Below are 16,433 nucleotides of genomic sequence, written 5' to 3'. Positions count from 1 at the left end.
CAACGGGCAGATTTTTGGAGCGTAACTTGTGTTATTTTATTAGAGTAGCCACATTTAGAGGTTTTATAATTTAGAATAAACATAATTTCATTGATAAATTTTAAACTATAAAATATCAAATGGTTTCTCATTTAAAAAAATATACTTTTTTTTCTGAAACCTAAAATTGGCTGATTATTTTTGCATAAAAATCTGTTTTTAATCTTTTAACAAGCTAGTCTGCATTGCAATCGTGCTAATAGGAAAAGGTCGACGTTCATCGTATGGTGAATAATGTATGCCGTCATTGGATGTTCGCTACAGAAACATACCGGTGCCGTTGGGACAGCGGTGTATAATTTAGACGGTAACCTATGGGGAGGATGGAGCGAAAATGTAATCGCGTCGCGACATCGAAATGAGTCGTTTGACCAAGACCATCGCCGAAACAGCTGTGCCGTGCTGAAGGCAATTTGTGTCGATGGCCTGCTCCAGGGTCAATCAAGTTGGCGAAGTTTGTATTTGGTATGAAAATTGTGTGTATCATTAAAAAGATAGGCTATTCTTAATAATGATATTAGTAAAATACAGTCTGTTTCCGAGTTACACGGTTCTCGACTTACGCGGATTCGGAGATACGCGGTTTTCTAAATTTGACAGATTAAATGTCAAATCAGTACAATTTGCTTCAAGTTCGGTATAAATTGTATTTTTGCTAACAAATTGAAACCGCTTAAAAGCCAGAAATATTAGAATTTTCTGCACGAATCATATCAAATAAATGATAAAGTGTATAAAAGTATTAATTTAAATCAAAAACTGCGAATAATAAATAGTATTTCAGTCAAAAAACGTGAAATTCGACTTACGCGGATATTCGAGTTACGCGGATTCGTCGGGAACGCAGAAACCGCGTAACTCGGGAACAGACTGTATAAGACACGGTTTCCTGAGTAGACTGATTGTCTCTTAGAGAGTCTAATTACACTACATTACACTGTAAAGTAGGTCATTACAAATACACATTGATTTGAAAAATGTATGACAACGTTGTTGTAGCTATAAAACATTATTCGCTTAACTACTGAAATTCTACCAGTTGTGGACTGAACGACAATGTAGTTAGAAATTCTGCAAGGGCTGGTTTTGAATGATCTGCAGATCTATTTTTGAAATTTTGCACTCCACCGTTCGTTTCGCAACTTACCGTTTCGTCTGTGAGAGCTGTGTTGGAAGTTTGCATTAATGTGCGGTAATATTTCACTTTCATTCGCGGCATATTTGCGTAGGCCGTTGTTTGAAGCGGTACACGAAATAAATATCGAACCGGCGTACGAATAGACCGACGTATGGCATTTTGCTCAAATTTTAAATTTTGATCGATATACTAAATAATATGCTATATATATTATATACTAAAATAATCTAAATTAATATATTTAATTCAAACTTAGCTTCTTATTTTTACCTTTCCTTTTTGACGTATCAGTGACTCCCGTATTCGATCATGCCAGTCTTGTACAGGATTATTAAGATCATTTGAACTAGGTTTGTTTACAGAAACTGGCCTGTCTTTCCTCATACCCCCTGGTTGTCACATTAAGTTTAGCAATAGGATCATTTCTTATAAATAGAGAGCCCACCCTCGCAGGCCAGATTTAGAAAGTTTTAGAGTATAATTATATCGTGCTATTGTTATATTGAAAAATATGTCGGGTAAATCTTATTCACGATCATGTTGCTGATTCAAGTATGTGAATGAATTTGAAGAAATACATCAGAAAATCGTTTTCAGTCTGAAGAAATGAGTTAAATATGTGTCCACTATGTGTCAAATCGAGGGCTCGATCATCTATTTCGTTAAATGCGCCGGTTCCTGCAAGACCGGAACGCAACGAACCTTCCCGTTGCAAATGCTGACAATAATCCCGTAGCGTGGTACACGTAAGTTTAGGAAGCCTGTATAGGCCCAAAACGTCCAAAAAGTAGTATTAACTGCCTTGCAAAAAGTTATAATGAGTTCATCATAATGTTCATATAACAGAATTGTTGAATGTTTAACACGCGGAGGTTTTAACAGTCAACGTTTAAAAAACATTTTATAGTACTACCTGTTGGTCTTTAAAACCATGCTGCATGATGAGAGATTGTCTGCCTAGCGAAACCTGTTGCGTTCGTATTGGCTTTGCAAAACGTGTGTAATATGTTTCCCATTGACTTGATCGCGTTATACCTGTTCCAATTAGATTTGAGAAGGTCCATACTCCACACATGGCGCTATGAGTCACGCACGTGTGTACCGATTGTAGTGTCTACTTTGCGAGGGCAGCCGTGTGTCATTCGATGGTGGGTTTGTTTGTGAATGAACGTGATTTCTTGGTTTAACTTATTGTCATTCGTGGTTTTGTGTGACCACCTACGTATTTCCAAAGCGTATAGTATTCTGATTTAATTTTTCAAACATCCTTTTATCTTTCATACTTGCCATATTTTTAGTTGAGGAGCGTAGAGTATTTGAAATGTATGTGCCAATGTTCTCCAAAATCATTTATAGGGTAATCAAAATCGTCTGTTCAATATCCTTGCAATTTCTTGCTTGGAGGGCGAGTTGTCTTATTGTTACTGTCTGACACATAAACGGTAGTAAATATTTCCACGGATGGTCAGCAAACTGTGCCGACGTTTTGTCGCGACGGTTAAATAATCTGATGCAACCCACACATTGTTTCGAGCGTGTGCGAATATTATACATACGCCCACTAACAGCAAACGCTCGAAGAAGATTGTGCTGTCTGGCTCGGCTCGGAAGTGCAAGTCGGAGGACGGCGAACAGCGGTGCGTGTGGAGGTCCGTGACTGTTCGTTAGCTGTTATTTTATATTTTTGACTGAACGAGCTGAGTAACGAGACAGCTTTGTGGTTACGTAGATTTTTGGTGTATTCCGCGAGGCGCCACCTGTCACGGTCTCGTAGTATTCGAACGGCAGTGTAACCGGGTCCCATTCACGGGGAGGAATATTAAAGAACAAACGATAAACACACAGTGTGTTAAAATAGTTCAGTAGCACAGGATTGTGCGCTGTTCGGATGTGTCTTGTGTGTAAACATAATCAGCCATGTTTGAGACACTTTCCAACAAATAAAAGACAGTCGATGTGAGGAGCTTGACTTGCCGAAGGTCTGAGTCACAAGTCGGCAATATTTTCTTCAGACTGTGTTCCACCTGCACAGTGGTATGAGAAGACGGAAGCGACATCGTAGTGGATACGAAAATAGCCGTTGTCGCTAGGATGTATCGGTGGTTTGTAGTACAACGTTGGTTATTTTCAAGATTATTTTCTTTTTTGCTTAATATCTATAAGTAAAGTTGTTGTGTCTAGCCAGGATGAGGAGGTATTGTTTTTGTGCATCAAATCACACAATTAAACGATGACCGTAATTGCACGTAATGCACAAATACTTCCTGTTTTAGCCTATCTGGCATAGTTCGCTACATGCTATGGTGGGAAAGAAAAAGCAATTTGCAATGGTAATTTAAATTGCATAATTAATCGTGTGAATAAGAAAAGTTTTATGTTTTCTGCCTTAACCATCCCACTACTACAGTTTCAATTTTGATTAGTTTTAGCGTATAGTTTTTATTCCCCTGAAAGATGTCAGTTTTGGGATGAAAGTGGTAGATAGCAAACTTATGTGAATTGTTTTTTATTATCTTTCAGTTTTAAATGTATGTAATTAAATGTAATGTAACAAAATGTTAGTAAAGCATGTAAAAAATGTGCTGGTCATTTATTAAAAATGAATATTTCATATGTTTAATTATAATCTTATCGATTAGTACTCTATTCTGTATTCTGTTCATAACATAAACGTTTCTGGTAGATTTTTTAACCAAATCAAACAGGAATTTACTCTATCCACTTGCGTGCTCTTGACTTATAGATAACACGTATAGTGTTTTGATTGTTCATTTTTATTACAGCTTGGATGAGCACTAAATCGCAATTGCTTCAATCCGACTTTGCTTTCATTAGATTTTTGCACACTGGGGGATGTTATTTCTCGCTACACTCATTCTTGCTTCACGGACATAGGCTACAGTATTCGTTGCCGTCTGCTGAAGAAAACTTTTACCGCGTGTATGTAAACGACTGCCTCAAGCGATGCTATCTTTAAACTGATTCAGCCTTGAGGAAGCAACACGGAAACTCCAACCATTCTGCCGGCACCTACAGGCATAGTACAAACGCTACCCTGAGTGGAAGTGGGGTTGATTCCTTCGCGAGCCGTGCTTCTGTTGATATTAGTGCTAAATTTCGCCATGGCCTATTTGTCGAATGCTGCTCCCAATCTTTCACCACCTCTGCACCACCATTGCAAATTCTGTCATTAGTACAGGAAGTGAATCTTCCGTCTGCGCTAAGAAGAAACTTGTTGAGTTAACGTTACCATTTTCTGCCCGTGTTTGTTTCTGTTTGTTTTTTTTTCACTGTTTGTTTCTGTGGTAATTTTTAGATTGGCAAAAGCAATGCGATCTTATTTTGTCACTTCGCGAACCACGGAGAGACAATTTCGGTGGACGATATCGTCTGTTGCGTTTGTCCCATGGGACTACAGCGATGGAAATAAAGTAATCTCTCAAGAATTGTTGCAGGAATGGGGTTGTGCCGTTTATTCAGTGTTTTTTTGACGTTTTAATCAGTGTTATTTTAAATCTTTTTATTGAAATAAATTTGAACAATATTTCGAGCTTGTAAAGATTATACTCTTTGTTTTTAGTACATGTGTAATAATCGAATATTTTTTGTGTGAAAATGTGTCTAAAACCACGCCAAACATGTTTCATTTGATTAATTTTATTTGTTTGTAAATATTGTTGTATATGAATTTAATGTATAAAAACTCATTTCATGTATATTATTTCATATTATCATACTAATTTATTTCATGTGTATTTTATATGTTTCTGTTGCTCAACTGGCATTGATTGTAAATGGAAAGGTGTTTTTTGTACATTTTAAAGTTTATATATAACAGTATTATTCAAAGGTTTAAATGTTCTTGCACGAAAATAGCTTGATATGCAGTTCCAGATGCAGCAGAATATTAAGGCGACAATTGTAGCTACATACGAAAGTGTAAGCAGTACTTTTGTTCCTCAAACACCGAGGGTGCAAAAGAGACTGTTCAATGCAAACTCAAAAGACGTCTCAGACCCCGGATGAAACGGCAAAAACGCCGGGCAAGGGACGCGCGCGCATCTACTGCCGGTGTAAAAGTAGGTCATCAACACGCGCAAACGCACATAAGTGCTCATATACGTATATAGCTATGCATGTTCATATACATTCGCTGTAGAGTGAAGCAGCTCTCCCCGAAATGCAGACTGCAATACATATTTAGTATGTTCTTTGGCTCGTTCACCCGCACTTGCATCGTTGATGATTCATTGGGAAGAGGTAAGGCGGTGTGAGATGAGGGGGGACACGAGAGCGTAAAAATTGCATGTCTGCTTTTAACTGACCGACCATCCAGCCAGGCAGCAATCCAGCCAGCCAGCCAGCCAGCCAGTCAGCCAGCCAGCCAGCCAGCCAACCAGCCAGCCTGCCAGCCAACCTTCCACCCTATCGACTCGGGTGATCTGTCTGCGCTAGTGTGCGGCCCGTAGCGTTTATCGCCCCAAACCGTATGTGGGTTGAGTGAGTAGTAGGTAGTTAGACTAAGGGATGGGCAAGAGGAAGCGAACGTCTGCTGCACTTCGTGAAATGCATTTCGTCGCGGACATGCGCGTGGCGAACGATTGCGAATGGATAAAAAAGAGACAGGGCATATTTGTCGGGCGTTGCAGCTGTATACAGCAGTAGTGCTGTTGTACTACTCCCGTTTTTACGACGATTCTCTCGACTGTGGTGGGGGTTTTAAGCGGGTTGAGGTTACTTTTGCTCTGCAGTATCGGATGTGCATTGCATATCTGTGTGTGTGTGTGTGTGTGTGTGTGTGTGTGTGTGTGTGTGTGTGTGTGTGTGTGTGTGTGTGTGTGTGTGTGTGTGTGTGTGTATACATGTGTCGTTGGTTGCAGTTGAACTGAGGAAAGATCGGTGGTTGGTTACAGTGACGGCCGTCATAGTCTGCCTTAATGGAGCTCTTCGCATCGCTCACCCATCGTCCCTGGCGTTAGCGGTTGGTCAACTTTTGAACACATCCTGAACTCTACCACCTTGCTTGCGCCTCTATAGTAGTATACTTGTGCGAGCGAGTGAAAGGAAAAACATAATCATTGGACAAACGAATCGGAACCTATGCATAGTACATTATTGCTGCAGTCTTCGGACCATCTTTTCATCGGTTCGTTGTCTGTCGACTGTCCGACGCTGCCTGCTTGTCTGTCTATCTATCCGCTCGTCTTCCGCTCGTCCCGTCGTTTTGGTGATTGCATCAGTGAGCTAGTGTGGTGAAGTGGGAAGCCACAGTTGCATTAACATTTACCTTCCAGCCATGTAAAGTCTCATCTGAATCCGACGTATATTTCCAACCAGTTGTTAATATAAATGCTTCCATTGGCGACGAATGCCTTTGTTTTACCATTTAAACAGCATTTAAGTATTCTGGGAATAATTGTATAATTATTCTTATCGAACCAAGTGCTTTATTTCAATTATTATATCACGAATATTTGTTATACGTTTATCATCCGTTTGGAGCAAATCAACATTTGGGATACTTTTCAAGCATGTATGAATCTGTCCAGATTGCGGTAAACTGAGGCACTTTGCTTTAAGATATTTACAAACAAAAAAACTTTTACTCGACAGAAATTTTACTATGTTCATCTCGCTCTCCCGATTGGTTCAGTGGCTCTCTCGTTCTTTTCGCTGGGTTTCTGTGCGCTCCTGGTGCAATGAATGGTTTACCTTGAGCATAGTGGTGGAAAGACGCAAGGTGGTAAGCAGCGACGTATGACGAAGGCTACGTCTTGCTATGGTGACTAGTAAACGAATGATGAAGTGTATATCGGGTGGGTTGTGTGATGTGCATCGTGATGCACCTTTTCTTTCCGCTGTTTCGGGAATAAAAAGGGACCGACCCTAACCGGTAAAGGGTTAAAGGAAATAGTTATCTGCTTTATGTTCGTTGTTGTGCCTCCATTGCAGCAAAAATGGCGGGGTGGGGCACTGGAAGACGTATAATAAACTGGTGCAAAACTTTCTGGAGCATATCGTCTGGCCGAATGGACTTTGCTGTTTGCCACCCACAGTATTGTATGGTTTTTAATTTTGTCTTGCCAGTTAAAACAAGGGTCATATGTTGACGCGTGCAATAAAATGATGATATCTTGTTGAGTTACTTTTGTTGGTTTTAGTACAATAATGATGGAAGTGTGTAACTTGCTTTTGCTTCTTTTTAATGAAGTAAAATTTTAAAAATAAATACAATTAATATTGTTGCATATACAACGTCCTCGTACATATCATCCCATTGCCATTCGTTTTTAATGTTGAATTATTTTATTTATGCCCTTGTTGTTCGATATTAACTAATACGTTTCTGCATCGAAGATTACTAATAGTACAATATATAGAAATATGAAGAAGCATATTCGAAGGACAACTTGTTTTACAGTGTTTAAAATGGCTTTTTAAACCTCAGTGGTCCCTTCGGCGGCAAGCTCTTGTTCCATGTGTTCTCTTGCCCCCAACTTGAATTTTCCGTTTTTCCTTTTCAAACCTATAACTGACCAATTTTTGCTTTTCGTTCCCTTCTTGTTTTCATATCACTGGTTATCCTTGGGTGTGAGTTTTTTGTTTTCTTGTAGGGAGATTGCTTGAAATTAAAGGGGAGCTGGAAGCCTGTATGTATTTGTTTCGATTTTGTTGTCCAGGGTCTCTTTTCGCGATGCTCCCACAATTTGCTGGATCAGACCAGTACTTGAAGGAACAGTATTGCCTGTTAGATGCAATAGTTTCATCAATCAGTTCCTTTAGTAAAATATGATGAAAATGGAAATTAAAGAAACATCAGATGTTTGGCCAAATGTGGGCTGTATCCAAATGAAAATGATATGGTGACAGATTGATTTGAAATAGTAAAAAACTTACGTCGGGCGCTAGATCTTGCTATTGCAGTTTTTTTTAAATTTAAACTAGCGTTGTTACGACTTTGGCTATTATAATTAATTAATTATATAAGTTTGTCTATAAATCGTTGTTATAAATGTTATGGAGCAATTATAGGTTATATCTATTTCGTATACTTGAACTTTTTAGATTTGTGAGGTTTTACAGCGTATATATTCAGTTGTTGTTGAATGATAATAAATGTAGTAGACCAGTTTTTTCAACTTATGATGTTGATTTACAATGACTGCTTGGAAATTTAATTTAGTTAGAGCTGTTATTTGACAAACGCAATTAAAGTTTCGGTCTCAATGATTATGATTGAGGATGAGAGAAGGATTGTAATAATTTCAAGATCATATTCTTCTTACAAGAATATATACAAGTGAATCGAGCGAGGTGAGAATTATGTGAGTGATTTATATTTGCGTCTGTAATCTGAAAAATGGCAATGAATTCGGCGAACTGTCTCGATAGTGATCAGTATATCTCAATCAAGAAAGACACACCTAATGTAATAAAGTTCTGCTGTACGAGAAGCGCAAAGTAGGCAAACCTCACATACCCATACATTGGCAGATTTGCTAACTGGAACAAAGCAATGCGAGAGAAGTAGAGGTATCCAAAAGAGATCTCTGTGGGTGTAGGGAGGCCTATGGCAAAGTATATGAACCATGCTGACCACGCTAAATGGGACTAACCAAGAAGTTTGCCGGAGCACATGGGACGGCTGTTCGTGCGGGCACGACGATATGTTACCAGTTGGCGCGCAGTATCTCATTCCCTCGCTTCACGGCACATCCACTCTCGTGTTGAGAGCTATGTGCTGGTTCGTCGCGTCACGCTTCTCGCTGCTGGTCTCTCTCTCACCTTGAACCTTTCTGCCGGAGGTGAACGTTGGCGCGCACGGTCAAATCAGCCGATTTTTGCGCATAACACAGCTGTGTCAGCTCCCACCCGTCCGCAGTTTCGCTCGTCCCGCGATGATGACTCCGACCATGGGGGATTGTGCGTTTTGATGGTAGTTGCAGCGCGATAGAACGAGAGAAAGAACCGGCAAAGCCAAACGATGTGTGAGAGAGTGGGAATCTTTCTCATGGCTATTGAACATAGCGGCGCGGAAACCTTCGGAACAGACACCGGTCTGAGAACAACCTCCTATAAAATGTGTCCGCTGATGGTGTGTTGTAGAGCTAGGAGAGTTTCTCCCCATCCAGAGAGCTCCCCATGCAGCCGGCGTAAAGCGAGTGGGGCTATAGCTGACTGGGGGGTCAAACGTGTTTGCCGCTTTCGCGAAGAGACGCGTACCCTTGGTGTGAGACGGCCATTTAAATCTACCCCAACCACCTCCGAAGTCTGACAGACGGGCAGATAGAGAGTGAAAGAGATTGGCTTTAAATGGCACGCACACATACGCATATATGTATGTTGGTGCTGTGCGGCCACATAGTGTGTGTACTACAGACATCTAGAACCGGATCCCTTCGTTCGTCGCCCACTGCGCCGCCGTTTGTTGTTCGATCCTCGGTTGCGGCTCGCACGTATCAAGTTTTATGTAGCGATCATCTGCGTGAGGATCTGCATCGTAGGATCGAGAGGAACGAGCAAAAGAAGAGACACAAATCAAGAAAAAAGAAGCTCACTACACCTTACAACTACGCGACGGCGCGTAGCAGTGGATGGCGCGTTAACGGCGCACGAACAAACATTCTTTGCTGGTTTGAGTGAAGGGAGGGGGGGGGGGGTGAACGTGGTCGGGGAGCATTTGAGCCGAATTAGATGGAATAATTCGCGAAATTCCTTTCGTGTGGCGTTCCTCTTTCTACTGCACACCATCACCCAACAACACCAACATTTTGGGGGCCATGTTGATTAAACGGACTGGGACCGTGAGCGTGTGTTGGTTTCAATTTTTGGATGTTCTCCGCCCTCGGGCCCACTGTCGATTTGACCGTTCTCTACACACTGAGCGCCTGGTTGTATCCGCGACGTTATCGCCAAAGTTCGCAATAATGTAGGCTAACCTTGAGACACGGAGCTCGATTCACATGTTTTTTTTTGCGTTTCACCAAATGGTTTGGCTGGGGCGCGACACACGCAACAGCAACTAGCAACACACTCACGCTTACAAATGTTCCCCTCATTTTTGCTCAGCTTTGAGTACTGTGGCGGGGGCACAGCTCTAGATAGAATTTCGACCTTGATGCGATTGGGGACTGTTTCTTCCGGTTCCTGTCGGCGCAATAGGCATATCTGTGGTTTTTCGTTTTTAGAACACTGCACATATTTTTTATGATTCCCAAAAATCGAATTAAAAAAATATGATTCTAAATAAAATCAATAGAACTGGTTTAAGGTTATCGTTATCTACGTTTTCTAACATTGATAAATGATTACATACAAATAGAAGAGTGAAATCGAATACGGCACGACATGTACAACCACTCCAACTACAATTATAATGAATTACTTTAGCAAATCTTACTTATTCAGTAGATAAGCTAAGCTGCCTTTGGTAGTATTTTCAATTCACTTCAAATGTGCATACAATCGGGACAGATGTCGAAATCATGTGTTACAAATTAGCACAGTCTTCGGATATGAGAAAACGTCATTTTACAGCTACTCGGCAACGTACATGGGTTATCTCATAACGATGCTAAACATAACGAACATTCGATCGCTGGTTTGTTGTACATATCATTTAGAGTACATACGTAAGTGAAGAAGGAAAGTTTTTAATCAACTTACATAAAACTGGATATAAATTTAGATCCGTATTGGCCTGTTTGAGCTTTGTTTGTTCATTTGTTTCTACAATCATTACAAACTAATATTTGTAAAAGTTAATAACAATGCACACTGCATAGTTGTTTAAATCTAAGTTGTTATATGACTGGAAGAACATATTATTTTCATCATATCACTAGATGCCCATCAACAAATCACTGGATATACAGCAACATGAAATAGAAATATCAAAAAAATACGAAAAGTTTACGCGTGTTCGATTTCGTCTCATGCATAACTATTCATCAGAAAACGTGCGGAAACATTTTGCTTCGCTAGTAATGGTAGTTTGTACGCATGTTCGTGGCGTATTGTTTATGGTTCATAGCCATTTGTTTTCTACCCAAGTGGTTTGGCTGTAAATATAAGTCTGATTTCCATAAAGCATAAAACTATGCAGTCGTAAAGTTGGAGAGGAATAAAGTTCTATCGGTGAAGCATTTGGGTAGTCGGATGTTTGTCCAACGCTTGAAGGAGACAGGTACTTTTGTTAGGCATTATTTTATTTCCGTTGAGACACTAGCCGAAAGCAACCTATCAAAGGTCCTGTGTTCATGTGTGTATCGGTACATTAATCCTTGGAATGAAATATTTGTTTATATGGAAGGGTCCTTAAACGATAAACTGCAACTGGCAGCTGTCATTGAACATGAGTCGATAGCAAGTTATTACATTGCTATGACTTTGTATTATGTTTATTGCTGTGGTTTGTAGTGTTCATTCATTTCATTAAGTCCTTTGAACTTAATTGGAATAAATAATAATAAAGTAAACAACACAATCATAAATATAACCTCAAAAGTTTGAATAGTTCTATACCGTCCATGCTATATATCAATAATATCACAAATGATATTTGTTGAGTTAAAAGTACCGTAAATACTTTCAATTTAATAGGATAACAATGAAAGAATAGGATGATGAAATTGTGATGGCATCCTATATTAAAAGGAACATAACATATGCGTACCTCTTCCTACACCCATGCTACGTAAGCAACTGTGTTTTTACTGAGCATGTTTCCGGCTTTTTTTCTGATCGACAAAAAATAGATTGCCATAACTAGGTCAGCTACACCTGTCAAATTTGACAACGTTTTGAGCCATCATCGTCTGGTGGTAAAGGTCGTGTGTCGGCCATCTACTCACATGGTGACACTACACTACACCGTATGGCTTAGAGAGACCCCATTTAGATGTGCGTTAAACAGAATGGGTATGTATATTTTAGTTCGACGAAGCGTGTCGCGAAACACGTACACATCAAACACACAGGCCGGCAGCTACAAACCAATAAAAGTAAAAAAAAATATGCATGATGGGCCGGCTCTAGTAGTAGTCTCAATGTTGGCGGCTGACTCTCATACACGTATACAATCGTTTAAGCTAAGTAGAGAAAAGACGAAAGGTAGGGGTAGCGGGGGATAGGAGTCTATTTCTGACTAGTTACAGCGTGTGATCGGTAATTTCAGACCACCAACACATTGACCGGGTGCACGAGGTGAAGATAATGTAAAAATAGCCATTTTCTTGTGCAGACGTCCGTGGCGGTGACGAGACAGTCTTATGCAGAAGACCTACCGGCATGGCAATGTCTGATGCATGTAGTGTGCATATCGGCCGCAACAGGCTTACACTTTCGTTTAACACCCGTCATAAGCAGTAGCATCATGTAGTGCACGTAACAGACGGAGGTAGACTAGAAACGAGACTGCCGCCACTGTGATAGTGCCAATATTCACAGACAGACTAGTATTTCATCTTCGTCTTTCTCGTCTCCATGATCATTTTTGGTAATGGTATGTGTGTCGACTTCAATACAAATTTTGTTACAAATAGCCGTATTTTACAATGGCTAAAACAACGGGTACACCGTCATACACTAATCATTCTGCCAGTAAAGTTGACCATGAGGATGAATCTATTTGGGTCATCTAAAGATCATACGTTGTTTATGTGTTAGTTTCTAGTGCAAAAATGATGCGTAAAATGAGATTTGATCGTTTTGTTTTGTTTACTCTAGTTATTGAATTAGCTTCGCAAAGATGAACCTTAAGTATGCTGGTGACTCGATATTATTTTTTAGATTCTTAGTTCCATAGAATATTTTTTGTTTTAGTCCTATTTTCACGTATCCTTTTTGAGAAGCAGAATATGTTTATACATTTTTTGGCAGGACTATTGCTAATAAAAGTACAATAATATTATTCTCTATTTGATTCCCACAGATATGTTCGCTTAAAAAGTGAAGAAAACGGCAGTGCTGGAAATAACAACAATAACAACATCAGCAACAACAATAACAACAACGGCATAAATAGCTCTTCGTCGAGTAGTAGCAACGGTAACAATATACCAATGGATAAGGACGAAAAGCGAATGCGTCGCGAAATCGCGAACAGCAACGAAAGACGTCGGATGCAGAGCATCAATGCCGGGTTTCAGAGTCTCCGACAAATGCTACCACACCACGAGGGCGAAAAGTTAAGCAAGGTATGTTTGAAGTATTGCTATTCGTATTTGTTTCTAAGGTAATTTTATGATAATAAATAAAATAAAGGCGCTATGCCAAATAAAAGCGTATGAAGTTATGTACCAATGCACTGGGTTACAGCATCCCTTTTGGAACGCAGAAGTGTTGTATGGTGCGTTTTGTGCTGAATAGAAAAGTTTTAGACCTGATCGTAAAAATTACACTCGCCTGACAGTAATTTACACATATTGATGTCTTGATCTTGTGCAGCAATAGTAACATCCTCTTTTAAGCTTGTAACTATTTTGGATTGATTTTGTAAACGGTTTCACTGTTAATATCAATATCCCTACAGCCATTTGTTTACCTTATTAACTATTCGACAAGTTTATATTTTTGCTGCCAAATTTGTTGACAAATTTGTTTGATTCCCTTATGCATCCATGGTCGTTCGCGTTAGTTCATGTAGTTAAGTAAAGTTCATTCACAATATTGCAAGGCTAAAATGTAATGTAAATGGTCGTAAAAACCATGACGAAAGGTTTTACGTATTTGTTTCGACGTGTGACATGTGACATTCCACCAATGACTGATTGTACATGGGTACTCGATGCATCAATCTTGCGCCTATGCAGTCTAAAAACAGCCGCCTTTTGAGACGTCGTCGCCCATGGTTGGTGCAGGCAGTTGTGCGACCTAGAAGCCGTCGTAGGTTGCCCCGACGATTATGATGGGGCTATCGCGTACCGGCCTCTCAAAGCGCAAGAAACCAGTTGGTGAAGTGCATCGTTTTGCCCTTTTCCACCTTCCTCTTATAACCGCCGCGAGCTGCGTATATCGCATGAAGAGAGATGAGGGTGTGAGCAAATTGAGCGCAATTTAATTTGCAACATTGTTACAAACTAATGCCTTGCGTCTTATGCCGCCCTCCATTCGCCATAGGATGGACCCTGCGAGGGAGAAAGGGAGTCGTAGACAGAGAAAAATGAACCGCTAAAGTTGATGGCGGGTCTTATGACGGCTGACCCTGCATCAGCTCCTTCCCAATGCCCTTGCTACAGTAGAAACAGCCCTTCGATGGAGGAGGGAGCTCAGCCGCTGCATACCATGCAAACTTCACCACAATTATTCCCCATCACGGTACGATAACTTATGACACGATACAGCATGCAGTTTCATACTAGTAGTAGTGTGAGATTGACTCTCCATGTTCCCTATAGCTATGGAAATATCGACAATGTTGTGATCGGTACTAATACTTCAACATGCCAAGAACAGTACAATCTATGCTTGAAGGAAGTGGTTAATAGAGATTTTAAACGATACTACTGGTAATACTTATTTCTGTAAGTATAGAGCATCTTCGATAACATTGTCTACAAGATTGGATCTCAGATTCAAGTCAGCTACAACACATGTACGAATTGTCTGTGAAAAACGTTTGTATAATGAACCGAGCAAATTGAAGTACCCCTTGCTTATCTAGCCAACTGTTGTTTAAAGAATAGCTTTGCAGATGGTTGATAGTAAATAATCAATGTAGAAGGCACTATAAATCGGGTTGGTGTTTACAATTTTAAATTAAAAAAAAAAAAACAATCACAATTGCTCTGAAGGTTCTTTGATTCTACATGCTTTAGAAGAAAACAAGCTTTGTTTTATTCTATAATACATAAAAAATCCTTTTAATGGTCGGTATGTATGCTATGTGTTATACATAACAGTTGCTGTACACAATCATAATATTACAATCTTTTCTGCAACAATGTTAAAAAGGTAGCAATCTGTATTAAAGTATTGCATGCTTGGTTTATTTATAAATAGGCCACTCGTATATCTTGATTTCTATTATTTCAATTGAAACACTTCCTAACACTTTCTTTCCTTTTCTTTCATATTATGAATAATATATTTTTTTTTAAATGCAAGGAATTTCTCAGTCTCTAATGTTGATACTACAAGCATCGAAAAGGGCACTGCGGCAGGTGTGCGTGTATTGTGGTTTCGTTGTTTTGTGTTGAGTATAATTTTAAATACTGTAAACTAAAGATCATCGACTTGATCCTTGAGCTCCCAAACAAGTGAGCTGCTAAATCTATAACAGCTGACAGAAACGAAAAGCAAAGTGATGAGTAGATAGAGATAGGCATTGTATAAGTAATTCTAGTCCACTCGATGACTAGTAATGTACTTGAGCCTGACCACTGCGACATACGCATTTATACGGATGTAGGTCACAGTGCAATGAGACGTTGTTTGACATGGCCACAGAAATATATATATGCAACAATATATATCTGCGAAGCTATAATGTTTAACATTTTACAAGAACGGCCAATGTGTTTATAATGTAAATGCATATGACGCCCAAAGTTTTAATCAAATGCCTGATATGTATTGTAGCATTGAAATATTGTGAACAGAAAATAAATTGGCCACAATGTTGGTGGATAATTTACAGTACCATTTTTGAAGGTAGTATGTGCCCTGCAGTGAGAGTTTAATGATGACGGTATGTAGATTTGGCGTGTGGGTAGCATCGGAAAGTGCAAGCATAGCAAGGTACAAGCATGCGGTATAAGGTGGCGGTACGCGAATCCGGTTACCACCTACTAACTCCTTCCGGCAATTTGTGGGCAGTACCGTACACCCTAAGAAGACACACTATCGTCTGGGTGGGTAAATAAATGCATAAATATTTTCGTTTCCCTTCAATGCATCTTGCCGCGGCATCTGCACGTCCAATCAGCTGGTTAGACATCATCCTCGGTATGATAGAGTAGGCAACAATGTTGCAAAATTAATTTATTTTTTCCCCAGTTCGAAATGCTCCGCTAAAAAAGTGGCGGTTGAAAATTGTCTTACCTTACGATCATAACAAGACACTAGCTAATATGCTGCAGTTATTCATTTACTCCTCTAGAGACTCTGATCTACGCAAGATATAGGAAGTTCAAGAGAAGTGAAAACTATACTGTCTATAGTGCTTTAACAAAGCCTGCCAAATATGAACACACTTAAATGATCATCTTCGAAATTTTGCAAATAATATGCCGATACACCTGTTCTTGTTTTGTTA

The 16,433-nt window shown here is 39.7% G+C and overlaps 1 protein-coding gene across 4 annotated transcripts in view; it reads left to right on the top strand.

Moving 5' to 3' along the window:
• LOC120903340 (bromodomain-containing protein DDB_G0270170) overlaps window positions 1-16,433 on the top strand; it is a 69,452-nt gene that overhangs the window by 9,904 nt on the left and 43,115 nt on the right. For all 4 annotated transcript variants that reach the window (XM_040312715.1, XM_040312712.1, XM_040312714.1 and 1 more), the window contains exon 3: window positions 13,110-13,374. In XM_040312715.1, coding sequence (XP_040168649.1) covers window positions 13,110-13,374 — 265 coding nt within the window. The remainder of the gene's footprint in view (window positions 1-13,109; window positions 13,375-16,433) is intronic.

Source organism: Anopheles arabiensis, chromosome 3 (assembly GCF_016920715.1).
Source record: "Anopheles arabiensis isolate DONGOLA chromosome 3, AaraD3, whole genome shotgun sequence".
Lineage (NCBI taxonomy): Eukaryota > Metazoa > Arthropoda > Insecta > Diptera > Culicidae > Anopheles > Anopheles arabiensis.
Note: the sequence above shows the minus strand (reverse complement) of the source record. Positions and strands in the feature narration are given on the sequence as shown.